Source organism: Tauraco erythrolophus, chromosome 15 (genome assembly GCF_009769465.1).
Source record: "Tauraco erythrolophus isolate bTauEry1 chromosome 15, bTauEry1.pri, whole genome shotgun sequence".
NCBI lineage: Eukaryota > Metazoa > Chordata > Aves > Musophagiformes > Musophagidae > Tauraco > Tauraco erythrolophus.
In genome coordinates this window covers 12,922,247-12,950,153 of record NC_141479.1, presented here as the reverse complement: position 1 = coordinate 12,950,153, position 27,907 = coordinate 12,922,247, and the positions used below count along the sequence as shown (strand labels likewise).

At 37.9% G+C, this 27,907-nt stretch overlaps 1 protein-coding gene across 4 annotated transcripts; it reads right to left on the bottom strand.

Moving 5' to 3' along the window:
• Positions 1-1,150: 1,150 nt before the first annotated feature.
• On the bottom strand, positions 1,151-27,907 carry DYNC1LI2 (dynein cytoplasmic 1 light intermediate chain 2). 4 transcript variants are annotated; one of them, XM_086620790.1, is made up of 14 exons: positions 27,810-27,907; positions 26,855-26,928; positions 26,312-26,428; positions 19,790-20,020; positions 13,831-13,997; positions 13,442-13,535; positions 12,741-12,876; positions 12,290-12,401; positions 12,145-12,204; positions 11,376-11,417; positions 10,804-10,921; positions 9,678-9,794; positions 4,229-4,296; positions 1,151-1,262 (listed from the first exon to the last, which is right to left on the bottom strand). In XM_086620790.1, the coding sequence occupies exons 1-14, from the start codon at positions 27,902-27,904 to the stop codon at positions 1,188-1,190; spliced, it is 1,506 nt and encodes a 501-aa protein (XP_086476916.1). In that variant the 5' UTR covers positions 27,905-27,907; the 3' UTR covers positions 1,151-1,187. The 4 variants fall into 4 exon arrangements, with proteins under 4 accessions (XP_086476916.1, XP_086476917.1, XP_086476919.1 ...); XM_086620791.1 differs by lacking the exon at positions 1,151-1,262 and having other exon boundaries at positions 1,491-4,296; XM_086620793.1 differs by lacking the exons at positions 1,151-1,262; positions 19,790-20,020 and having other exon boundaries at positions 1,491-4,296.

Here is a 27,907-nt window from a genome sequence, read left to right as displayed (position 1 = left end):
CTGATGATTTTATTCAAGCAAAGGTTCTTGAATAAAAGGTCCAAGAAGTTCATTCCCCAACAAAATCCTGCCATGGCTGAAAAGCCAGAGGGGTTAACCCTACCATCTAGAACAGTACAGGCAGTAAAAGATTCATCTTGTAAGAGTAGCTTAGAGCCTCCAGTTAGATGTTTTCCACACCAAAACGTTATTATCCCAATCTTCTTGTTTTAAATTTGGGGACATTTTGCTTTTAAAAAAAAAAAGTTACAGTTGAACAACAGCAAAGTAAACATAAAAGATACGAAGGTGTTATTCCATTTCGATCCACTGTTATGGTCTTTCTGAAGAAAGTCACTTTCAACTTCAGCAAGTCTGAAGCTGACGTCTTCATTTAGTTTCCTCACAAATTAACAAAATAGATAATTCTCTTCATATATTCAAAAAATAGTTTCTAAAACCCATCTTAAATGCTGTACATTTTTAAAGGACTAAAATTATTTCTTTACATTAATGAACTCCTGAAAATGTAATCATATGGCAACTCTAAAATGGTAATTGTTTCATGGGTTCATAAGGATTCACTTCTAGAGAATCTATGTATTTTAGAAACCAAAAGCTTAGTTGATTTATATTTCAGAGGCAGGGTGACTTAAGAAACATTAATAACTAGAAGTTCAATCTATGCAGAGGAATGCATCAGTTAAAGTGATGATGAAGTGAACAGGTAGAATCCTAATTAAATCAGTCTACTCTTTCTATGCTTACTAGGAAGAACTTGTTACACCCACCAAAGGGAGAAAACTTAGCTTTGCTATTGGCAGAGAAGAGGCATTTGCACCACTCAAGCAAGTTTACTCCTTAAACTTGTCATAACCTGGATTTTAATCTTGAAAATTTAGGGCCAGAGCTCCATTTGGATACAATATTCCACAAAATATATTAGAAGGTATACATCTTAACCTGGGAAAATATACAACTATTTCTCCATTCTCTTATTACTTTGCATCAAAACCAGTTCTGCTGACGTAACTGTTTATGTGTAAGCAGAGCACAGCACACCTGTATCACTAGCACACCTCTCTGCAAACATACCAAACTGCTTTACTTACACAAGGTGCATGCTCTAAACTCCAGAGAGTAGTTGCATTAGCAAAGGCTGGTACAAGAACTCCCAAGAGGATGTTGTCATTAAGGTACACAACTGCTCAAGCCATCCTATTTCTCTGGTTCACAAACTCACTAATATTCTGCTCCCACAGGCACAGATCTAGAAGGGGGATCTTAAAAAAACAAAAAAAGCACAGCATAAAGCAGTCTGGATTCGTGTTTATTGAAGCCAGTAATTAAAGACGTCCTCATTTTGCCAGCACTAGAAAGCAAGATTCCACATGACTGCATACTGCACCTGGTTAAAGCCATACAACTGGACTAAGGTTTGTTTCATACATTTGCAGTCCTAATTGTAAGTTGGAAAAAAAAAAAACCAATAAACTTAGTATACAGGACAGTGAACTTTCATTTACAGCATGTATATTGTTAAGTTCATGATGTACAGAGCAGTCACTTTCAACGTAGTTAAATTAAATAAAATATGAAATTCTGTTCAGTTCAAACAGTTTTTTTAAATGCCAATAAAAAAAGTGCAAACTTAAAATCAAGCAGCATAACCACAGCATTTTTATGGAGGGCCAATCTTTAAACTTTGCTATTTGCTTCAAGTTGAATGCTTTCATCTTTTGTTTTCTTAGTTTAAACATGAACAGTAGATGCAGTCACTATAATGCATATAAATATAGTCATATAATAGTTTAAACAGTCTACCATACAAGTGTATCTGCAAATAAAATGAAGTTTCACTTGAAAATGTAAAGGCTGTTTGCAATTTGGCCTTTGGTTCCAATGCTTGAAGACACCAGAATAACAATAACAACTGTGCAGCTCACCAAAGTTGACAGACTTTGGCAACCACAGGATGCTACATTACTTACAACTTCCTTTCAATAAACTTGGAGCATTCACTTGCAGTTAGAAACTGGAAATCTGTTTTGTCAGAAGCATCTTTCTGCAAAGCTGGTAAGTTATCATACATTATCAGTTTTGATCAATTTCAGTATATTTAACATTTTTATAGAACCAGAGAGTACTTCAATTTTAAGTTTTAGCCATATTGCTAAAGAAAGTGCTTTTCAGGTTAGATGACAAAAAAAATGCAGTTTCAGACTGAGGTTTTCAATCTATATCCCATTATGATCGCACACTTTTTCAATTTTCCTGTCAACTTTTTGACGTTTTAGTCTCCAATCTCAATTCTCAGTGTCAGGAGGACAGTGTGTAATTACTTCTTCTGGTGTGGTAACTTGCAACTGGCACCCATTACACCAGGAAGTACATCCACATTACCCATCAGCCATCCACAGTCTTGGTCTAACTGTTATCTAGACAACTGTGTAACTTCAGGTCATACCGTTTATTTAAAAAAAAGTAAAAAAAAAAATAAAAATAGTATTTTCAACAAAAAAAAATGGCACAAATAACATAGTCATGTTAATGTTTGTCAAAGAGGCAAGCAAATACTCTTAGCTTTCTAGATAACGTTTAGACAGACTTACAAGAACAGCCTCTTGATGTCACATAGGATTTGAAGTTAACATCCAGTACTGTGTTAGTGGTCAATCTAATTCTGTATATTTAAGTAACAATATATATTAGGGAAGTTATATCCAGACATGAGATTTAGTACAACAAGTTCATATCAATAAAAAGTAAACTCTGCATAATTCAAATTGTGGTTTTTCCCTTCAGCGTTAAGAGCACAGAATATGCTTGGTATTTTTAAATTACGGTAGTGTGTACATGTAAAACAAGCATACCATATACAAAATCAAAGTGCCATTTCAGTAACCATAGCAGTTTTGTTTGTTTTTACAGAATGATGGTTTTATGTGACCATGGACAGAGCTCCGTTAGAGCAACGGGGACAACCACAACCCATCTTTCCAAATGAAATGCTACATTAAAGAAAATACAAAACAAGTTATTGAGTATGTTCATCACATACACATTCATACTTTTTAGGTTACCTTCAGAATTGGATTTGGCTGCACCTGCAGCAGATGTGGCTGGAACTAGGGCCTTGAAAGTTTTTTTTAAAAACCTCCATAGGTGTAAGGCAGGAATCAATTTTAGCTTGGTAGCTAGCATTTAGTTATAAAAAGTAAGAAAAAAAATACTGAGTGTTCTGTAGCGCATTTCATTATGGGAAAATGATACGTCACCCACCATTCTTCATAGGCTAGCCTCTTGGCATAAAAAAAAGGCAGAAGCTATCAGAAAACAGGATTTAAAATTAAATACAAATTGCCAAACTACTGATTTTAAAATAAAACCAAACAGTGACTGTTTGTACTACAGTGCACAATAAGTTCAAGCACCTTCTAAAGACACATACCACACTGTGCCAGGCACTTGGATCTAAACAAGTTATAGTTTCTCCCTTTGTCAGCTACACCAGAAAGGGCATCCACACTCTTAGACTTTTTTAAAAACTAAAACAAGCTTTATAACAAGAATAAATTCCCATGATGCTTAGTGTTTGGCCTGGAATTCTCCAATGTAAAGTAGTCTTTTTAAGTGATTATTTACCCTATGTGAAACACAGGATTTAACAACACTGCTCCTCTCCAGTCAACCCAACATTCTAGTTTCTCACAGTCCCAAATCTGTTTCCCCTTTTAGGGCTTCATTCCCCACCTAGGCTTCTTTCACCTAATTAATGCTCGGTTACACCACCACCACCACCACCTTTCCAAGAATATAATGCATTTGCAAACATACAAGTAGCCAATTCCAGTAACTCTGAAAGAGGATTTCATTTCTCTTTCTTGCCTTGTGTGCAGTCAGTAGTACTAAGAATTCCCCATTTTGCTTCTCTGTGTTCTTCACAACAGGAAATGCAGCTGCACCTGCTTACCTCCAAAACCAAAAGAATTGCCCTATATAAACTCTAAATGGTTATCTTATACAGAGGGATTTTATATGCAAACTTCCTGAATGTGCACTTTTTACTGGGACAAGGCAATGATGTAGTAAGCTCATTTCCCCTGCCCCAAGAAAACTGATAGCATCTGCCATAGCAGAAAATTCCTGGTCTTATCAGATCAATATACATAGTTATTTGGTCATTTACATATGCATTTTTAATGCGCTATCAAGCTTCGTTCTCTGTTGGAGGAGAGTTTGTTGTTACCATAGAGTCTGGCTTGCGAGTCATCCTATCCAATTCCTCTTGAACGTTTGTCAAAACTGGTTTTTGTCCTAAGAAGAAAAAGATCCAGGTTAAAGCAATCTAATTAAAATGGGATGTTTTAACTAAAGAGTACGAGTATTTATAAAATCACTTTTATATGACAATATATTATTTAATTTCTCATTATTTCACCACCTACCCAAGAACAGAGCCTGACGCAATGCAAGGTAATGTCCGTGTAAAGACTGATAAATACTAAGGCTTGATTCACTTTAAAGAGATGAAATGCTGAATTATACAGCAGCATAAAGCACAAAAATATCTGTGATACATTTCACAGCATCTAACATTTTAAAAACAACCACATCTAGAATTTTCTATAAAAATCAGCTGTACACAATTCTATTACTAGTACTGATAGCAAGGACTTTATTTAAACCTAGATTTTAACCGTAAGTTTTCCAAGGAAGGACACCTGCTATAAAAATCACATTTGTTTGGTCACACTTATACTTGCTGCGTTTTAATACTAAACAACTAACAGGAAGAACTCTTTCATGTCTGCAGACAATGTTTCCTTTAAAAAAGGGGACACGAATTGCATATTCATGTAGTATCTCAGAGCAGTCATTTCAAAGGACTTCTTCAATTGGAAACAGACACACTGAAGTATTTAATGGAAAGGCATATCTTACATTTTTATATTAGACTTAAAACTCTTTAACAATTCTCTAACTGAACCATCAGTTTAATTCTCTCATTCCGAAAGTTATACATCTACAGACAAATTAATCACTAAAATTGGAACAACATAGTCTAATGCTTAGAGCATACAAGCATTTAAGATTAAAAAGCTGTATTTTTAGACAAAAAGTAGATTATATAACCATGTACAGCTTCCTTACATAGCCAAAGAATTTAACAAGCATCTGTTTTCCAGCTCAAATGTGTGTGAAATATTAGGTGGATTTTTTCCAGGGTACATGCTGAAAACATTAAGAAGGCAAGATTTGACTGTTAGAGATTTAAGTGTTTTTTTCCAAAGTACAGAGACATAACCAAGTTAAAAGGTTACCTTTAATCACTATAAAGGTTTAAGATTAAGTACTAGTCGTAAACCACAGTACTCTTAATAGCATCTATTCAAAGCATGAGTATTTAAACAAAATGAAAAATTAGTACATCAACTGTAATACAATACAAAACACTTTACATGTACACTAACGGTACCTTGGAGTTAAAAAACCCTAAACCAATAAAAACCACACAAAATTCTTGCTCAAACAGAAGTAGGTCTGAACAAAAACTGTGCTTTTTTTTTTATGCTAGATGAACTGGATCCTTAAGCCCCCAAAATAACACCAAGCAGCTGTCTCCTGCAACCTCCTCATACTGGACAGGAAAAGCATTGCCAACTGTTCAATGATATGTAGGTTAACATACTTCCCTTCACCACCATCCCAGGTGAGCAGTTGCCTAAGGAGAAGAAATACAAGTTGTTTTTAAGAAAATAAAAATTTCCCCTCCATTGTAAAGTAAATCGGTACTTGCTTTCAGTTTCCCTACAAAAGTGCTGTCAAGGATGGTAATGGCCTTAGTCAATTAGATGTGTTCTATACAATTACATGTATTCTCCTTTCTAGATTAGAGTGGGAGCAGGGATATAACAAAGAACAACAGTTCTTTGTCTACTGCACAGAAATAGAAGGGTGAAGGCAAATCTTAGAATTTGCAAGAATCTTCTTATGAATATAAATGAAGTAACTTTTTAAATCTAGGAGTCCACGCGAAGAAAAATAATCCACCACAGAAACCACCAACTGAGGTTCTTTGAAATATCATGGTCTACACATGGAAGAAAGACAGTTCAGAAACATAAAGGTAAATAAGATGGGTGAGGAATCACACAGCATGAAAAATGGACAGGATATTGCAGCATCTGCCCAGATAAGAGTTCTCTCAAGTAAGAGTTAACATAGCAGAAATCAATCAACTGGGCTGACCAGTATGATGAGATTCACAGTGTCTCCCTCATCCTGTGACAGAATCTCAGCATTTCAACCACAGGATATTCATAGCTGTGGGAGAAACAGATGGTCTCTTTAAAGCTAAATATTTTTAGTGTAAACCTTCTGAAAACTTAGAGCTTTTTAAATAGTTTAGATTAGACATTTAAAATGCCTACAAAAATAATTTTAGCACATTCACCTGCACAGAAGATGCTGCCGTAAATAAGACGTTCTCCAGGATATTCTCAACTCTTCAACAAAAGAGCAAGTAATCTTCTCTGTTATCACCAGCACCAGCTACCTTATAAACTCAACAAGAGCTTTTCAGATACCAGTATTAGGAGCCCTTACTTTCTGCGGAACGTTTAATCTTGTATTGGCTAAATACAAGACTTGAGCACATCAGCTGACAAGGAACAGCCATATTCTCTTGTGAGTGTAAGCCAATTGTTCTGTTCTAAAAGTCAGCGAGTAAGGCTGGGATGCCAACTTGATGCAGCCAAAAAAAGCCAACTGCCACCTTGAGATCGCTCAGTAGAAATGCTTCCACCAAAGAAAGAGAACTGCTGTACTAGGCACTACAATGAGATTTATCTGCAGTGCTGCATCCAAGATAAGCCAATGATGGGAACCAAGGAAAAACAAACTAGTAGGGAAAATAGAGGTCAACTCTAACTGAAGTTTAGAAGATAACTTGTCTAATTTAGTCTAACAAAACAAGAAAGTTAAGAAAGGATGTATGACTGCTATCTCTAGATGTTTCAGAAGAGAAATAATCTATTTAAATTAGAAGTTAATGCTGACACAGGGGAGGGGAAAAAAAAAGGTACACATAGCCATTTGTTATCTTTGAAAACTCCTAAAACGCACATGATGTTCTAGAAGACTGAAAGAGGAAAAAGTAAAGCCCATTACAGACTAGTCAGTTTTTACTCTAGTAATTTTTCCATAAATTGCAATAATATTTTAGGTGCTTACAAACAGCCTACCAGCACGACAATCAACAAGGATATGTTACCAACAGGTTGTGTCAAGCCAATCAAATTCCTTACTATGACAAGATAACAGGTCCTGCGGAGAAGGGAGAAGTGGTCACTATCACACCTCACATAACCTTCATATAAATAAACTAGGAAAAAAGAAGTCTTGATATTTCAGAAGAATTAATGTATTGTAATTCATAAAATTACCCATAGTACTAGTCAATATTTTTATTCAGCAATCTACCCTCTCTAACTGCTGAAGATATGTAGGCACACATGCTTGAAGGGACTACAAAGGATTCTAAAAGACAGGATTGGAGGTACAAAATTATTTATATAATATAAATATATAAATATAACTATTTATACTATATATAAAATATTTATATATTTATATAAATTATTTATATTTATCAAAGTGGTGCATAATAATAGAATGGAAAACAATGGTTAAGCAAATGTATGACCTTTGGAAATACTAAGGTAATCTGATACAGACTATAAAACCTCCTACTAGGAGACAGAAATTGTATTAAACTGGTTGTATTTTTCAACAAATCCTGATCAATATCATACAGATGAAAAACCTGGCATCACACTGAGACATCTAAACAGAAGCACAACATGTAACACAGACTAAGTAACCCCTGCTTAGGGCAGACAAAGCCTTGTGTGACATACTGCGTTGGCTTCTGAGCCCGAACAGAAACAGGTCATCTGAGCAGGCGGTCCAAAGGAGAACAGCAAGAATTATTAGAGCCATTAAAACCCATCCTGTGAGGAAAGGCTGACAGAAGTGTATTTTTGTAGTCCAGACAAAAGCCACAGGCAAAAGGGTAATAGCTGTCAAATATGCAAAAGACTGCTGCGAAGACAAAAAAGCTGCATTGATCCCTGTCTCCACTCAAATAAGACAAACGGATTAAGAAATACTGACTGCACAAGAAAAAAATAAATATGAAATTAAGTACTGGAACAGGCTTCCTGGAGAGCTGACATTACATCTTTTATCTCAGAGTTCGTTTGCTTTTTAATCGCTAGCCAGGAACTCCCTAACTGAATCTGCTTTAGATTAAAGAATATGGTTGAAATAATCCCTAAAAATTATTTCTAGTCCTATTTTTATAAAAAGTTAACTTGACACCATGGTCAGTAACAGCACAAGGCTGCACTTGATGAAGCAGTGAACACCATTCAGTGTTTAACTGAAGAGGGTATTCTGGATTAAGAAAAACTAAATATTTTTACAATGTGGATAAATAATATTATGTATATAATACACAACACAAATTCTTCTTTTATTGTTATTTTTGTAATAAATTTAATAAATTACAGAATTCATCATACTAAAAAAAAAACGAAACACAACAAAATATTGACTTGCCTTAAGTCGAATTCTAGCCATTTTTGAGCTTTCAGAGCATGAAATGTCATATAAAATCCTTCACAATTAAAAAAAAAAAAATCCTTACTTCCTTTCTCCAGGAATACTTTCAGTTCAAATACTCACACTCCAACAACTGTTCTGGTTCTCTTACTAGCAATATCGTCACTGTGGCTGGCATCAACTATTTTTCATTTCCAGTTCAGAACATCTGGGCCTTACACTCTGCTCTAAGCATCAGAACCCATGGGTTTGGCATCACCATGAAATTTTACATTATTTCACAAGTCTAGGACCAGAAGTAGAATATCCATCGATAATTTAGTAGTAAAATAATTCTGGAAGGAAGCTCCTGAATGTGTGATGACAATGCCAATATCAAAAAGAAACACTTAAATAATCAAAGTAAAAAACTGCTAATATCAAGTGGAACAAGCATGCCTTTTACAACACTGAGTTTTGCATAGGTACCAAGTATTCTGACAGGTTTCTTTTATTTTCATCTAAACTAGTGCAACTACTTATCATCAAGTATCTCATACAACACAGTCATAGGCACAAACACAGAACAAATCCACTTGATCAGTGCTATCAGCTGTGCTGGATCACAATAAAATACTAAATAATTAATGAGAGAATGACTTCATGTTATCACAAGAAGTGATTCACTTAAACTCGAACTCTGGAGAGATTTTAATAGTTTGACTGGAAACTACAGTCCAAACCCAATAAATTGCATTTCCTTCAAGCAACAGTTAAGTGTCAAGAAAGGAAGCAATTCTGAAGTGAAAAAAGAAATCAGCACTTTCTGAATACAACCAAGACTCAAATGTTATTTATATCCCTGCAGTGTAACTTTACTCAAAGAATCAAGTTATAACAGGCTTAACAGAAGCTCTGGAGTTGCGAAGTTGCAGTAGTTTAGTTCATTTTTAAAGACTGCACATTTTGGCATTGTCATCAGTCAAGGTCTGTCACTTCACCAACCAGTTTAAAAGATACACACAGTCAGACCAATGTGGGCCAAATAAAACATTAAACATACGCAAAACAGCCTGCAACAAGTCCAATACCTGATTTCTTGGCTGTACTTTGCACTCCTCCAGCACCAGGACTCCCAGGAGAGCCAGTCTTTTTGCTCAAGAGACTGTTAAAGAAGCTAGCCAAGACACCTTCACTTGCAGCATTATCTAAATAAAAACAAATATATATATATCACCGAATAGTTATTGCTGGTAAATTACAGAACTTTGTTTTTACATACATACATATATACATCACTGTTACCAATCAAGGAAATAAACCTCAAAATTTGAGAGAGTCTCTCCTTGCTCCATTTAAAGACATTAGTCCTTTGCATTCTTTGGCAAAGGATATTAATGTCCTCTGGAATAGAGGGGGTGTCATAAAATTTTACATCTAAATATTTGTATGCTTTTGCTTTTTCTAAATGTAGACAACAAGAAACAAAGTATTAAGTATGGATTTGCAATTCAAAGATTTCTACATCCATTAACAAACTGCATAGATGTTTTAGTGCTGTCTTTCGTGCCACAGCACTTTTCATAAATCAGAACTTGGATACGCAGCAATGAGACAGACCCAGAACTGACTGAGTATTTTATCCACTGTAAGTGAGGTATGGCACCACAGAGCATAATTAAAACCAGTACTGGCCCTACCAGCTTTCTTAATGCACAGAGAGGAAAGAAACCACTGAATGTGGAGCTCCATCTCAGGGCTGAGGGAGGAGAAGGGGTGTGATTTCCAAGTTATTCCATGTACCATAGAAAATGACATTCTATAGAGGGTTTAGTAAGAGATGAGGTTTCATCGTGGATTCCAGAACCAGTGACAAGCAGCGCAAAACTGCGCGTAGTTAAAGCAGTCCCCACTCTAATAATCTAACTGATGCATAATAAATGTATGTAGGCAACTTAAGAATTTAATGTATTCGAACTCTGTCTGACTGCTCGGCAATAGCACAACTCTACTTCAAGTCATATGAATGACTCAAAAAAAAAAAAAAAAAAATAAAAAAACAAAATCAAACTTGAAGCTATGCCATACATTCATTCCTGTTATTATACTAACTATCCCATTAGTGAATAAATGCCAAAACCTTTCTACAAATGAGGATTTTTCTTTTTTTTTAAGGGAAAAAACACATGATAAAAGCAGTAAAACGCTTATTCATACTTTTAATATTCGGATCTGGTTTCTTAACTGATGTTATTGGTGAGGCACTGGGTACATTGGCGGGACCAGCTCTGCCTTGAGTTCTTGGGGATCCTGCAGGTCCTCTTGCAGGAGATTCCTTAAAAAAAGTCCAGATCACATGAATCAGAGAAGAACTTAAGTGGATTAGTTACATAAAGCAAATGTAATATTACACACAAATTACTTTTTAAACCTTTATATTGGCACTGTAGTGTATGCACACTGGGGGGGGAAAAAAAAAAAACAAACAAACAAAACACCACCAGTTATTTTGGGCATGTGCCTCCACTAAAAGAAAGGATGAATCACTGTAGGAAATTTTCAGTTCAATGATCAGATATCTCTATGTTTCCATAGTGAATTAGAATGAAATAATTTGTAAGCAGCATTTTTAAATATTGCCACTTTTTTTTTTCCAGGTTAATTTCTGTAGTTTAGGGCGATATGTATTTAAATTTACATTTACAAAATGAACATCTACAGGTTAGAATCATTCTCTCTTCCCTAGAAGGAAACAAAACACCTCCTACTCTTCTCTTGGATCTACTTACTGATGCTCTTGTAGGCGTTGCTGGCTGTTTGGCAAGGAATGACTGCAAAAACAGCATATTAAGAATATTAAATATGTTTCAGAAAATATAAAGGAATAAAATATGGTGAAGGTGACTAACAATAGTTATTAGATTTTTTTTTTCCTGATATTTACATACTTTCAGACTTTACCACTAGAGGACAGAGTTAAACTGAGTAAATACGCTTCAATCTTTTCTATTATACAGCCGTTCCAGAACTATAAACCAGAACCATAGACATCTAAATCTATAACCTCTATGATACTTATAATCCACCATTATTAGTATTATTATTAGTACTATTAGGCTTTTTAAACAATAGAGCAGTAATGAGAATAACAAGATAGAGCACCGCCAAATTTGACACCTTAAAGTCTTTCAAGCCTCTGGCTGTAAGGCAACTGCAATGCTAAGATGTTATGTTTTAGGAGTGTTTATATGCTACAGATCAATAAATCTATGTTGTGAAATTTCAAATTATCTTCTTGCTTTTCTCTTTTGAAATGCAAATTATTTCCGTTCTCAGCATATTTTCTGTTCAACTTGCCAGCGTAAGTGGCCACATTTTCTACTTGTATTTGCTAAAATAAAGAAAAGTCTTATTTCACAATCACATCTGAATTTGCAAAGCTGAATAGTGACAATATAGCGATTTAAATGAGGAATGAAAAACTGAAGGCAGTAACAATGAAGAGCTTAAAGTGAAATCTTATTTAATAAGGACTTATTTTCATTCTTCCATTCTCACCTGCTGCTTCATAAGAAATACTTGTTCATCTTCTGCTGCCAGCTCTTTATCATGGACTAACTGTTGAACAAAACAGTTTGTTATTAGAAGTAACAACTGAAACTATTGTAACTGTTTTTATAGGGCAAAGTTTACCCTTTTTTACCTTTCTTACAGGAGGTTTTACAATGAAGTCCTCATATGCATCTTCTGGTTTCACCGTTGTGAAGTTTTCATGTAAAATGGCAATTTTCTTTTCATTGTCCCAACCAGCAGGTCTATAACAAGAAGAAGCTTTGCCTTTTCAGTCATAAAAAGCACTTCTACAGAGACCATTTATTTACTCTCTACCTGAATAAGGCAATTTTATTATAGGTCAGTCCTAATTCTCAGCTGAATTCCAGAGATACTAAAAAGCTGGTATGGTATACTCTGAGTCAAGCAGCCTAAGTAATATGCACCAAGTTGGTTTTTTTTAATTCAGGATTTCAGAAGACTCACAAACTACGGTTTTGAACAACAAAAATCACTCAGGTTGTTTTTATACATATGTAATATGAAGTGTAGCACTTAACAGAAAACAATCTGAAACCATGCTGATCATACAATGGACTTACATAAAGACTGCATCCTTTTCTACCACTAAGGCAGGCGTAGTAAACTGAAAACCGTATGTTTTATGTACAATGTACTTATACAACAGATCAAGGTTCTTTTCCTCCTTAACTGATGTATAAATCAAGGCAGCCCCATCTGATTATTTATTTAAGGAAAATTATGCAAGATACAGTTTTTGAGTTATAGTAAGAATTTCAAAACAGGAGCTAATAGACATATATCTGCTAGACCTAATTTTGAGAAGTAGTTCAAGGCAAAAGCTACAGCTATTTAGTATTCGAGGAGAGAAAGTGGGTGTAACAGGAAAAGACTCATGATACTTTTCTTTGACATACACAAAAGTTACCTACCCTCCCAGGCACTTAACTCTGATCAAAGTCAAAAACTTATAGACAGTTGAGATCCCAGGTTTACATGGAAATCCAAGTTCTGAGGCAAAAAACAAGAAAAACCACCTCACAAAATGCAAGACATACTTTGTAAAGGAACAAAAGCTCTAAATCCCATGCACAATTTAAAAACTATAAAAAGTCTTATACATCTCTCAATATTTTCAAAACAAATGCTACATAGTAAATAACTAAATACCAAGCAATCTTGAAGTGCAATTTCTCAGATTAACTTTATGTGCAATTCAACACTAAAATCTATTTCCTTCCTCCCAGATTACAGCAAATCTCTCCACAGCAGAAAAGGATACACTGTAAGCAAAATCTACGAATGTGTGACTGAATGAAGTCGAAGTGTTCTTCTCTATAATCATGCTCCTTCTCTAGTACACTCACTGCATCACACTGGAAGAAAGGGAGAAAAACAAAAGCAGAAAAATCCAGTCATTTAATCCCAGCACATCTTAAAACATTTTCCTTAATATTACAACAATAAATCAAAAGATAAAAGTAATTATCATATAACTGATATGGTTATTACCCTTCTGCAAAATTAAAAGTTGACATTGATGGCAGAAACAGACTTTTAAAATAAATCCCTTTATTATTAACCCAGAATTCATTTTGCATGTCTATATAAAGCATGTCTTCTAAAAGAAATTAAAATTTTCCATAGAAGCAAACAGAACTAGAAACTCACTTTTGTACAAACTACCAGCACAGGAATACCAAGGTTGTGAGTCAGCACGTTTTCTCCAAGAGGCAAAGAAACATGTTCATCCTCTTGGCCAGAAGAAGGGGCTCTTCTCTGCGGTGATCCTTGGTACCCTTCTTCAGGTTCTACATACTCTTGAAACTCCTTTATAACTATTAAAAGAGAGATCTCATCAAGGTACAACAAAGGAACCAGTTCTTCTTAAACCATAATTAGTCTATGACTGACTAGAAATCTCAGCTTTTTCTTTCCTTTTATAATGAGGCACTACACGAGAACAGAATGCAAGCTTAGCCTTGTTGCCCCTTCAAACACAACCACTCTCTGCCACCAAAATTTACAGCAGGCGAAATCAAGAGCAATTTGGAGCTATTACAAATAATCAAAACTAGCTGCAAAAGCTAGAGTGTGCACCAATGCCCATTCCTCAATTCACTGCGTTTCATTACAGGGGAGCTGACAACGGGAAATGTAAATGTAGTTTAGCAACCTAGCCTATGCTCAGTGTAATTTTTACCTAGTTTTGGAAGAAAGCATGGTGAAAATGTAAACAGACACAGAAAAAAACATGCTGGAACAGCCACTCCTTCTTATAAACTATTACTCAAATTAAGTTTCTATTACTCTACATTTCTGTTGCAGGAGTCCAATGCTAGAAATACAAAAAAAAAAAAAATACACTGCATAAATACAGACTTAAGGACTTCTTAATGCTATCTGAGGAGACTCAGTTTATATTCTGGAAAACTACAACAGAGTCCAGAGGAAACCAGATGCTTTCTATGTTTTCAGTGTTTTACCTTCATGGTAACAATGAGTGTTCCAGTAATACTGAATACTATCAAACACTGAAGTGCCCAAGAAATAGTATTAATACCATTTTGTAAGTGTACTGTGACCCCACACATGCTTTAGCAAAACTGGGCTGCAACTTACAGCTTTTATGTCTTTTTTCAGGACGAAAGCCACAGACCAGATGAATCTGCCTACTGGATGTGGCTGCTCCCCAGCACAGCACTTCTCGAAGGCCTAGGGCTCTCCCTCACATGACAATCCCACCTGAAGCCTCCTCCTCACACATCCATGAGGAGTCCTCAGGAAAGAGGCACGCAAAGCTCCAGGATTTGCTCCCATGAAGACGTCTTTATTTTAGAAACAGTGGGAGCAGGCTGACTGTACGTGCAGCAGGGAAAACTCTTTGAAAAAGCTCCCAATCTCCTGCACAAAGAGAGTGTTGTTCAGTACATCCATCCACGTGAGAGGGAAGGAACTGCAACTGTACTGCAGGCCATTTGATACTTCCGAGATTTAGGAAATGGTAAAACCTCAGAAAACTTTATAACATGAATCTTGCAAAATGAAGTCACTGTACCTTTGCAAAGTAGGAACGATTCCTGCAACAGAATGGGCACATGGAAGGAAGAACAAATCAGAAAAACACTTCTGTTCAAAGCTCCACAATCTACGATTTTTATTAGAAATATAAAATTATGTGATTCTTGGAAACGTGTGGAAATTTGTGATGAGAGCTCTAGTCCAGAGAAAAGCTTAAAAAAAATCCAACATTAAATATAGACCATAAGACTTTCAACAACCAATTCAGTATATCGCAAGGTCCAAGGAAATTAAAAAACCAAAACAAAACCAAAACTCGAATGCAGTTGTTTTTAAGCTTGGGAAGGCAGTGCCTTCTGGTGGAGAGGAAACAACAATGCTTTCAAAGAGATGCTTTCCTTTAGTACTGTTTCATATTCAGCAACTGGAAATCAAAATTCCATTACACATTCTACACATTAAATATGTTTACTATCTCACAGAAAGCAAATTAATTCCAGAGGGTTTCACTAGGAAAGGGTTTTTAAAAAGTTCTTATTTAATTACTCAGACTCTTCCTAGCTCAGAACAGAAAAGAACCTATTGAAGTGTACTACAGTAGTTAAAAGAATACCATTTACGCCCACTACAATCATTCAGATAAGCCTCTCTGACCTAATCAGATGTAAAAGAATATTTGAGAATACTGCTATCAATTTACTGTAGCATTATAATCAGACAAGATTAGCTTCTTATGTTTTGTTCGTATTAAAGCAGAAAAATCTTTTGTTTACTAAGATATCTATTAGTACAAACCCTTTTAAATTTAGGAAAAAAAGCCTCTCGAAAACAGTAAGACACTGACAATGTAATACAAATCATTATTCGAGATATCCCAAGAATTTTACTAATATAAATGACAGCAAATACAACATAGAGTCTTCAGGAATCTCATGGCACATCCTCGTGAACTTCTGCTGAATAGAAATGAAGACCATAACTCTAGAGAGGTGAGATTCCCAACTCTTCCCTCTCCCCAAGAGTAAGAAGCACCAACACCATGCACTACAGACTAGCCATCAACAAGGCCATATCTCACTCTGGCTGATCCATGTGCTGAGAGAGAAAAAACTTCACTCTGGAGAAGAACTGTTGCTGTGGATCACTAACAATGCATATGGTCTGGCATTAATCCCTGAGTAGCGACTGATAAATGCTACAGAAAACACTCAGCTTGAGTTAACACCAGCCTCTGCTAAACAAGTAACTACTAGAGTTAAAAGGACTTACAAGCTATGCTAAGAACCTCTAGCTACTGTATTTTGAACGCAGATACACTTGTTTCTGAATGCAAGTGGCTTAAACGCTAATTTATCTACAAAACTTGTAGCTCGTCTTATATAGACTTTTGCATTTAACAGCTCAAATGAATGCAAGTTTCCAGTTAACTGTTTTGTTCTGGTGTTACTGCTTATTTACACAAGCTATTGAAAGATAACTATAACAAGAATAGATTCATCGGTCATGTCACAGAAGCAATTGACTCCAAGTATCACCAAGAAAGTAAGCCACCATTATTCTTAGGTTTGGTTGTCCTAGTAAATAAAATTCTCAGTCTCGGAGTACTGTTTAACTGCTATACCGAAACGGCAGAAAACACTGCAACTTACTAACTTACTTAACTAGATAAATCACAAAAGCACTGAACAGCAGAATGAGAAAAACACAGAAAAATCTTCTGAGACAATCATTCCATACTCACACTCTACAGAGAACCTGAAACTAATTCAGCTTGAATGAGACACTACTTAATTTTCAGAAAAATATATTATTATGTTTCGAGTCATTAGCTTCAAACGCTCCAGAGGACATTAAAATAATAGCCATTTAACCAGTATATTTCCTTTCTGCTTTTCTTGATTATCTTCTTTTCTGCTTTGCTGTCATAAACAGAGACCCAAAATTCAGATCTTCCCTGAAATAATTATTCAAATGTGTGTTATTTAAATGATGATTTATCATAACTGAGCCTGAGTTAAATTATAACACTTGAACTGACATCACTTTCTGAATCCACACTAGCCAAGCTTTTAGCAAGGAATTTCCAGGACAGCTCAGGGATAGGAGTGAGTGCAGACAAACAATGCTTTTTGTACACTCTGAATCATTTATTTTATTTCAAGGCAGCCTGTTGCTTCTGTATGTGCATCCTGCCTCCCATCCTGGAAGCTCTTTAACACAAAAGGAAAGCTTCTCATATACCAGATGGAGCCTAGCGTCATCTGCCCAGTAAAGCCCAGAGTCAGTATCTCAAATAGCAAACACAAGACAAAAGGCTGGGTGGAGAAAGGCCATGACAACCTTGAAAGTAAAGACAAGTAGTCCAAAGTTCAATTCCATTGAGAATGGTGAGCTAACAAAAGGATTTCTGGAAACTGGTAACAAGATCCTAGTGAGAAAGAACGACCTAGCAGCACTTTAAACAGATGCTAATGGGATAATACTAGAAAATGTTTCCTCAACAAGAACTACTGGTTACTGGTGCCGAGTGTAACAGCTGGGGAAAACACTGCAGACATTCAGCTTGGTCCACATGCCCCAGCTTACACCTAGAAGCAGGTGTAGAGGAATACGGCTCTACGAGCTGAAGTCAAGAAACACATACATCCACGGGGCGTTATGCTGCAGCAGGACTTTACTGGGACAAATTTAGCACATCTCCGCACCCTGTTTCTATGTTCTGACTGCCTGCTTTGCATACGCATTTTATTATCCCAGTTTTTCGTATCTGGGCTATTGCAACACAGTGAGTCTCCAAGTGGCAGCTTATCTCGGGAAGCATATGCAGCAGAATTTTAGTAAGGAAAAGTTTGCTGCTGTAGCTTGATTGATGAATTGTAGTCACAAGGCATTCTTCAGGCATGTGTGCTCTATATTGTCTAAGCAGTTACATCAATATAGCCTCAGCTGTAACAGGAATGTCTTATAGCATTGTTTGCTGTTAAGAGAACTACAAGCTATGGTGGCCAAAGTTCTGAGCACAGATCTGATCTTAGGGGCAGTCTGCCAGAACTCAGAACAAAAGCATCTGAGATGACACAGGTCTCCTACACAGTGACTGAGAAAAGGAGCGAGATGGAAGTCTGGGAGCGGAGAAACGAAGGCCTCTGTTTCACTTGCATGTGGACGCTGGACCAGTTCACTGCTCAGCCGTAGGATGGCAGCAGAATCCCGCGAGCGTGTGAATCAGCACCTCTCCAATTTGCCTCTTCCCTCGACTCTACTAAAGCACAAGAGAAACTAGGAATTTCTACGATACTTTAATTTAGAAACCTTTAAGACGGTACTACTGGAATGTCTTCCAAGTTCCCCAAACACGGTGCTAAAGCTTTGCCATAGCTGTAAGTGCCTCCTCCACACAGTACGTTCTTAGTGAAGGCTGAAAACACATCTCTTTCCAAAAGTAAAATCTAAGCGCACAAACTCCGCATTTATTTGGACTGCCATAAAATATAGTGCATCTCAGGAAAGTGCAAATGGGGTTAGCTGCTGTATTTTGAGGCTAGAACTGCCTTTCTATCTCCCATTCCCAAAAAAATCTCTCATATATACAAAATAAAAGGAAAAAAAAATGCTTTTCCCCTAAAAACTTAAGAGTTTACTTTTTTTTTAAATATAACTTGGTGATGAAACCCAGGTGGTTTCAATCATTAAGTTTAACTAGTATGCTGTAGGCACAAGCCTTTGGGAAAGCAATATTCAACATTCAGAAAGGAGATCAGCTATACAAATACATCTGAATGCTCACATGCCAAACAGATTACACTGCTCCCTAAAGTGAATCCAAGCAAGCTACTAGACGGCATTCGCAAGGTTTAAACACTCCCCTACAGCTAGCCTCCAGCCCTAAACAAAAGCAGCAACCAGTAAGATCAGTCTGAATCTATACTTCACCTGAAATGGAATGCATGTTGCTAAGGTCTTTTCTACTGAAGGAATTTATTTTGGAGTAATTCAATATGAAAACAGAAAAAACTCTCAAGAAACATTCAAAACTATTTTAGGAAAGAAAAGAAGCTGCAGGAAACAATACTGCAGCGATGACTGCTTGCCAGTGCCGGATTCTTTCCTGCCACAGATAGGCCAGGAAAGAAAGTTGATTTACATAACATTTCTAAAGTCACAGGGTAGGAATGGCTGTAGGAAGAGACAGGATCACAGTCTGAGGCTCCTCAAAAACAAGGGCAAAGAGACCTACTGGAAGCCAAACAGAGTATGAGAACGTGATCTGGCTTAGATACCACAGGAAAGCTGACAGCTCACTTCGTCGCTGAATTTTGTCACGATTTTAAAAAAATGTGAATCGTTACAGAGTTAGTTTTTTTAAGAATTGGCCTTTTTAAAAACCAAATTATCAAAATCTCATTAACTCACCTGATGTTTTGTTAGCACAGCAAAACCGGCAGAGTTGTTTTAAAGTCTAACAGAGATTCGAATTAAGAGTCGTAACCACAACTTCAAAGTAATTTTTACCCGACTCATTCTCAAAACACTTATTACAAAAGAAAGTTGCAAGAGCTGGTTTAAAAAAAAAAAAAAGACAAGAACGTATGGATGCACAAAGACTTACACTTCTGTTCCATGTCTCTCATCTCTTCTGGCGGAATTTTCATCTTATCAATATGTTCTTGCAAGACACTGGCCCATTTCTGTAAAGACTCCATGACAGTCCAAGGTCTAGACATATCTGCAACAAAGACTACAATGGTGTCTTGCAGGGATTCTGCAGAAACTGCAAACTTCAATAGCCCTTTATGGTATAAGTCTCCATCCAGAATCCAAACGTTACAGCGCGTATGATCTGAAAGGAAAAGGTACAGTTGTGACTCAACAGATGGCAACTTACTGCTTTGCTAGTCTATGAGTAAATAGACAAGTACATTAGTGTTAAATGAAAGACCAAAGCCCAGCTACCAGTAGATCTTGCCTGTTTATTTTTAACACAGGTGCATGTGCATTACTCAGTAGATGCTTTCATTTAACAGGACTTTTTTCTCATTTCAGATTCTTTTAATTTAAAAAATAATTTCTGTTCTTTGGCTTTTACTAAGGACAGCTGACACAACAGTTTTTAGATTCCGCATAGCATTCCTGAATTTGAAGTACGTATATTCCCAGTAAAACTAGAATACATGCGACACACCCGTAACTCCAAGTTCAAAACGGGGTGGTTAAGGCTGAGTCCAGCAGGGAAGCCTTAGGTGTCCCTCAGACACATAAGCTGGTTTAACATACTAAAGACATCTCACAACAGAAATAAGCTGCAAACAAGATACAAGCAATAAGCAGCTTAGGTTTATAGCACAGGAGTAGGAGGAGCAACCACAGGGTAAACTTACAACCTTCAAAGTTGTGCTACCTGCTCTTAATTCACATTGACTTAACATTGGCTCCTACTTGCACGCTCCTTACAGAGAGAGTACTGGACAAAAGATCTGGTATTTTAGTTTTTGTGTTTCTCCCTCCCAGTGTTTTGATACTGACTGGTCATTTTGTGTTGAAATGCAAGGGGCAGGGGCAAGAATCAGCTGGCATGAGAAGATTTACACCAAACATGAACTTCAGCAAGAACAGAAGAAACTGAAAATGGAGTATCATCCCAGAATGATGTATCAGGTACTACAAACAATCAATCCTGTCCAAATTAAAAAAAAAAAAAAAAAGGAAAAAAAAAGATTATCTTTACACTATCTTCAGAACTTCCTCTTGGAAAGGAACAACTCCATTTGTTTCTATCTTCTAGAATCTTTCTAGTACCTCTTCCAACATATTCCCTTTTCCTACTACAGCTGTCCAGAGGGAACAGTGGGTCTCCATAAGTACTACATGCAAGATACGCGAATTATGAAATCCATGGATCAGCAAACCAATCACTGCAGAGCCCAGATTTTTAAAACTGGGTTTTAAAAGCTACTGAGCTTCATAATTACACTGCCTCACTGTATTTCCCTGTCCTGTGCTCCAAATCTTTTACCTTCACAAAATAAATCCAGTTGCTGTGGCTATCATAACCTTTATGCTACGAAAGAATTGATCAGGATCAAAAACGCTGCCTCTAGGAAAAGCAAAAACTGGACTAAGGAAATTGGAAGAAGAGTACAGAGATATACGTACTACCCTTCCAATCAGGTCTTGTATAAAATATACAAACAGCTAACAGATGACATCGAGATGCTATACGTGGGCAGTCTTCATTCTGCATTCGAAATGCTCCTACTTAAGCACTGCTAGGCTGTCACGAGACACTCAAACATCAGTCGTCACCTAAACAGGCCAACAGTTATGCTTTTAACTTCAAGATCTTCTTACTTCCAGCTGCGCATCTCAGACCTGTTCCTTGCAGTGAACAGTTATGATAATCATTGTGTATCTAAGACCTTTGCCTATTTTCCTCCCTCCCTTTCCCTCACTTCAGGAAACCGTCTCCCGATACCAGCACTGGATGTACGAATCCAAAGCTATCGGAAGATCTCTAAGGACAGAGGGACAGTCCAGTAAAGGTTTGGAAAATCAGAATGGAAGCTAGGACATAATATGAACACACTCACATGTTTACTATTACACAATAGTAAATAAATGAAACATGAATGCAGGACTGTTATCCTCTGCATTCCAGAAGCATCATTTGTATATTTCCAAAAGCAGAAATCTACCAGAGGAGAAAAACTTGGTGAGATTTCTATGAATTAAAGGTTATTAATAGACATTAACTATGTCTGTGCACAACTGTCTCCTTGAAGCAAACATGAAAGTTTTAAAAACTTAAGTCTACCTATAGTCTATGAAAGCTAACAACTTTAATCAGCACTGTCATAGTTTCTCCTGTGGTGGATGCTTTGATCACAGAAAAGACTTTCACACCTTAGCAAGCAACAAAAATTAATAAATATCCTAATTCACAGCTTCTAAGTCACTTTTTAAAGCCAATCTCTAAAAGTCACGAAAGTTTTGTTTGATAAACAACTTTGTCTTACTTAAGGATTTAGTTTCTGCTTAACATGTAGAATACAGACTGGAACAAGAATAGAGGTGGAACTAAAATGCAGTTGGGACTATCACTCAAACGAAATCAATCTGCTAGGAAGACTGGAAGCTTACCACTCACATTAAAATGTACTTTAAAAAAAAAGAAAACGTATGAAAATGAAAGGTTTTCCTCCTTTCTTCAAGTAAAGAGGTATGGCTTGTGATTTCCATTTGATACAGATATAAAACGCACTTAAAAATACAGTACTGGTTGTTCACAATTTGGCAAGGACTTGATGGCAAATTCAACTTTGTCAGCAGCACATTGAGCTCCTAATTAGTCATATGATGTGAATGTTAACTGGGCCTTTCATAGTGGCTATGACATGAGACACCAAAACAGAGTGAACAATTACCAGATCTTCTTGGAAAAGCAGGTACTAGTTATTAAAGACGATTACAATAGCTGCTAAAACTACATTTCTAAATCCTGTCAATATTTCATTATCCCTTTAGCCATGAAAACGGTTTTCCAGCTGTGATAAATTTTACTACTTATGGTTGATTCTATGAACTGCAACTTCATCTACTGCATTTATCCAAAAGGTGTCAGTGGTAACTAGATGCCTCTTGTCCAAGATGTGAAGAGAAGCAAAACAGGGAAAAAATAACTTTCAAGAAAACTGCTTTAAAGATGTTGACAAAAAACCAACTTTCCCATTAGAAATCAGTGTACCAGCAGCACTTGGCTTAATCTGGAAACCAGTTCAACCGGAATATGCACATGATATGACTGAGGCCAGTCCAAACCTGAGGCAAAAAACCAAGACTACTTGATTTTGTTACAAGTAAGAATGCAACAACAGAAAGGCTCTACTTCTCTGGCACATTTGGCACAGCCAGGACAACTATATTGCTTTCATAACCTAGGCAGTTCAACTGAAAGCTCTCTGGTGTTTGTAATTGCCAGGTAACCCACAGAGTATCGCTACAGAAATAGTCAATGCAGTTTGTCTCTTGTCTTGCTGCACATCCTCACTTTCACTCTGCCCCATCACTGCAAGAGACTCTGAAAGCTACTCTAGAAATACATATCCTTTAGCAAAATCATGCAGAGCCTCTCTTCTACCTCCTACGAATTAAGATTCTCAGCTCTCAAAAGCAGACTCACCAGCATAGACACAAAACATCTGCTCATCACAAAGAAAGGCAAAAAATTAAAACTGGCCACACTCCCTGAGAAATTCCACTAACAGAGGACCCTAAGGCCTGAGCTCCAAGGTCATTTAATATTCTAAGTTAACTTTACAGCTAGTGCTGTAAGTGCTTTCAGCCAGATGAGCTACGGTGTCATGTACGCAGAAGCCATATGCTCCAAGGATATTGTACCAGGGGCTAATGATCTAGGAGAATCCTCTCTCTCTCAGGATTGCTTCTCAGGTGTCTCCAAACCTCTTCTTGAACAAACGCCTTAGCCTAGGCAAAATGTGGGACAGTACCCTAGGAAGGACATTTTTCAGATGGAGATTCAGCAGCAGACTTAGAAGTTACCCTGAGACCTAGGGACCAAAGCACTGCATGTTATGTTGCATGACTAACGTCTAACAGAACTGAACCAGCTAATTACCAACACAGTGGTGACATGTCTGGCCATCCAAGCTAGGTATCAGCCACTGCCAAGAAAAAAGCAGATGACAGCGAAAACCAAAAAAGTTAGTGGGCACCTGTATTAGCCATGGGCATTCCTCAAAAAAGAGGTGTTTTCTATGCATCTGTTTAACTTTCCCATAAAAAATAAAGAGCAATTTAATCACTGATCTAATCTTTAGGGAAAAAAACAAAACTAACTGTAAACTCTGCACTTAGCAATCTAGAGTAATTTTACTTCAAATGTAGTGAGGAGCCAGATTCAAATACACTTAAGGAGGAAGCAGGGGAACGGGGATAAGAAGCAACATGGAATTTTCCTTAAGATTTCCAAAGGGAGGTGGGAGGTAGATAATGACTCGGTACTATGAGCAAAATATTTCTCCTGGACAGAATAAACTCTTCTGAAACAAAGAAGAAAAAGGCAAGGAGAGCAAAAAAAATCTAGCACCTGTGAAAGACGCTGAACAGATCCTCTCACTCCACTACAGTTTCAGCTACCAGGGTTGATCTGACACCCCTGGAAATCCTTGTGGTTTGCTGGTCTTCGATAGGTTGGGGTATAATAAAAAGCAGATACCCTCAAAAATAAGTACGTCACTATAGTAAGCTCCTGAATGCCCACCCTGAGCTCCTTTACGGCCCCAAGTACTGTGGGTCAATTATAAAGGCTTCAATCCCAAACCTCTGAGCATACACACGTCTAAAGCACACAGAGTTTAAAGAAACACACCCAAACCCATCCTAAAGAACGAAGAGCGTTATCTTTGCCTGCTGGGAGGTCCTGACCCACTTTGCTATTTATTTTGCTTGCAGATGACACTAATGAGACAGAAAGGAAAAACGCATGTATTATTAGATCCTAACACATCCATTAAAGGGATGCATGAAGACCTGAATTCTCCAGCTGAGTCTGGTAGTCAAAAAAGTCTCCTTTTTTTCCTCCTAGTGCTGCCTGAGTTCTTATGACAGGCTTCTCCTAATCACCCCAAATACTTCTCATTTCCAGATACTCAGGAATAGCCTCAAAATATTTAACTGAAATTAAAATATTAAATATATAATAATACAATATAAAATATTTTTTAAATAATTAAAATATTTAAGGGACATGCTTCAGGTCTGATAGACAGAACCAGGAAAAATAGCACACCAGTTTTCTTAACACTCCTGATCATAGGGGTTTTTCTCCCCCTACAATATTTATGCCGTACTAAAGAAGACTGTGCATGGTGAGAAAGCACTTATACCAAGAACCTCAAGAAGCCAAGAATGGCTCGGTATAAAATTACTGCACAGAAGATTTTTAGGAACTGCAAGATTAGGCAGCCACCGAAGACACAGGCAATGTACTCATCCTTTAATTGTACCTAACTTAGTATCCAAAGACAGTTTATTACCACGTGAGCACAGGACCAATCTCCATAACAACCAGTCACATATGGTACTTAATCACTCGTGCAAGCTTTCAGTACATTTCCATTTCCAAAATACCATTATAGGATCTTCCTAGTTTATTTGTTTTCAGGAACATGGGTGAACCACCATAGTTGTTTCCCTCTTCTGAACTGAAAACTCAGAAGGAAGTCATGAACAGGAAGACTGTCATTCTCCGTTTTTGAAGAGGAAAACTAACACAAAGAGGTCCAGTAGTTTGTCCAAAATGAGACAAGAGGAGGCAGATACAGAAGCAGGGATAACAACTCACTCCCCATCTCTTCCTGTCCCTAACCTTTCTAAAAATAGGAATATTCTGATCATTAGACTTGCTTTTAAACGGTCTCTTGTCATCATCGCCCCCCCCCCCATATAGTAGAGAAGAGCAATCATCAACTGCAACAAAGAGAAAGACATGGGGCAAAGAGACAAGCTCCAATTTGAGAAGAGGAAGCACTAATTCTGATTTTCAGTTCTGTTCTTCACTCATTGAACTCTAACAAAACATCTCAGTTAAAGGTAAACACATTTCCGCACACAGCCCCCGCAAGAAAACACCAAAACACCATACTCGGAAATCCATACTGGGAATTAAATTCTCACGGATGTATCGCTTACTTCCTATAGTTATCAGGCAGTCATACCAAATGACAATGCATCCGCTAGTAAGCCAACATCAGCAAATATGTCTACTCTAAAAGTAAGTGGATCCTGAAAGCTGCTCAAGTGTACTTTTTCCTCACACACAGGTCAAGCTGTAAGAAGGGCAACAGGGAGAACATACACTGAATTTGAGCAACCTGATCTAGCGGAAGGTGTCCCTGCCCATGGCAGAGGGGTTGGAACTAGATGATCTTTAAGGCCCTTCCAACCTAAACCATTCTATGATTCTATAACATTGATACAGATTCTAAAACATATGCAACAATGCTGGAATCAGCTATTTGGGGGCAACCCAAAACACACTGATGAAACCACAGCTATAAAAAAAAACGTCAGCTACTTAATTACAGTAAAGAGATTATGTATAAAATGAACTTACCATCTCTGTCTTCATCGTGAATATTTAGATACAAGTATTCCAGCCCTCTTCCCTTCTTGCCATGCTCTGCTCCCTGTATTTTGGCCATAAGTGTTGTTTTACCTGAACCATCATCACCTGCCAGTAAGTTTTTACAGGAAAAAAGACACTTTCAGAATTAATTTTAACTTTGTAGAAAAGATTTTCAAGATGCGCTTAACTAATCAGAAGTATCCTTATACATTTTCGGACTGTAATTATTTATTGTTTCTTTCACGTATTCCAGCAAAATCCAACAGCTTATAACATGATAGTAAGAACAGAGAACTTAACTATTCCGTATAACATTCCATTTGTTTAAATATGTTATAAATCTAACAGTACAAACCAAAAAGAAAGTAAATCTATCGGCCCGATGACAATAACACCGTAGATAATAATACATTACCTAACTTCAACAAACTGATGCGTCAGTTCGTTCACATCAATGTTTTAAACATGCTTTGTTTCTACAAAAATAAAACAAACCAACAAACCATCCAACTGCTTGCATATGCTACTTACCAAAAACAAGAATATTCTTGCCCGATGGCAATTTAGATCTGGACCGGGTAGAAACTTCACTCAGTATGGAGGACCTAGAAAACCAGCATCGTTCTGGTGAGGCTGACACGCGCCCGGATGCAGGATGCACGCACACAACCCACACATCACCCATTTGACAGCGCCGATGAGCTCAGCAGATCTGCGCGAACCAATCCAGTTACATTCATTCTATTTACAAACTAGATACGATGTTACAGTTAAAGTTCGTTTTAGAAGACCAAAAAGCATGTCACCTTTTTGAGAAAAGCTTCACGATTTCCAAAACCCATGCGGTAACGTTTTCTTAAGTTTTTATCCCAGATAAGAGGTCACATTACCGCAAAACACTACTTTTCAGCTGATGACTAACTGTTCTCACAACCCATTACTGTATTTTATGTGCAATTTTTCTGCCACTACTACTACTTTTAAAAGCGTTACAAGCGACGGGAACACAGAGACGGAGCCTCCCGGAGGCTATCCCGCCGATCTCCCGCAGAGCCACATCTCTCGGGCTCCGCACACCGCTCCCCCTCACAGCGACGCCGGCCCCATTCGCGCGGGTGCGGGGTTCCCCCGACGCCCCCCGCGAGCCCCTCGGGGCCGGGACGGACAGCGTTCCTCACCGGCCCCGCCGCGGGCAGCTGTGTGCGGCGGCGCCGCCGCCCGCCGCTCCTGTCAGGGGGCTCGAGCGCGGCCCCACAGCCGGCGCCCACCGACGCCGCGGCCCAGCGGGGCGTACGCTCCGCTCCGCTCTGCTCCGGCCCGGCCGAGGCGGGGGATCGCACCCGCCACGGGAGGGCTGAGGCGGCTCGGCAGAGCGGGGAGACCCCGCCGTGACAGGCACGGGACTCCAGAGCGCAGCCCCTCGCCTCGGCCGCCGGGACCCGACAGGCACCCGCCGAGCCCCCCCCGGCTCAGCGCGGCCGCTCACCAGAGGTTCTGCCCCTCCTCCTCCTCGCTGGGGAGCTCGGCGCCGCCGGGCCCGTCCGGCCCCAGCAGCTTCTTCTCCACCAGCACCGGCGCCATCTT

Coding starts and splice junctions, on each gene's coding strand:
- DYNC1LI2 (XM_086620790.1), bottom strand. CDS start 27,904: ATGGCGCCGGTGCTGGTGGAGAAGAAGCTGCTGGGGCCGGACGGGCCC. Junction 26,929..27,809: donor GAGGAGGGGCAGAACCTCTG/GTGAGCGGCCGC, acceptor CTGGTTTTCTAG/GTCCTCCATACTGAGTGAAG. Junction 9,795..10,803: donor ACCAGATCCGAATATTAAAA/GTATGAATAAGC, acceptor GTTTTTATTTAG/ATAATGCTGCAAGTGAAGGT.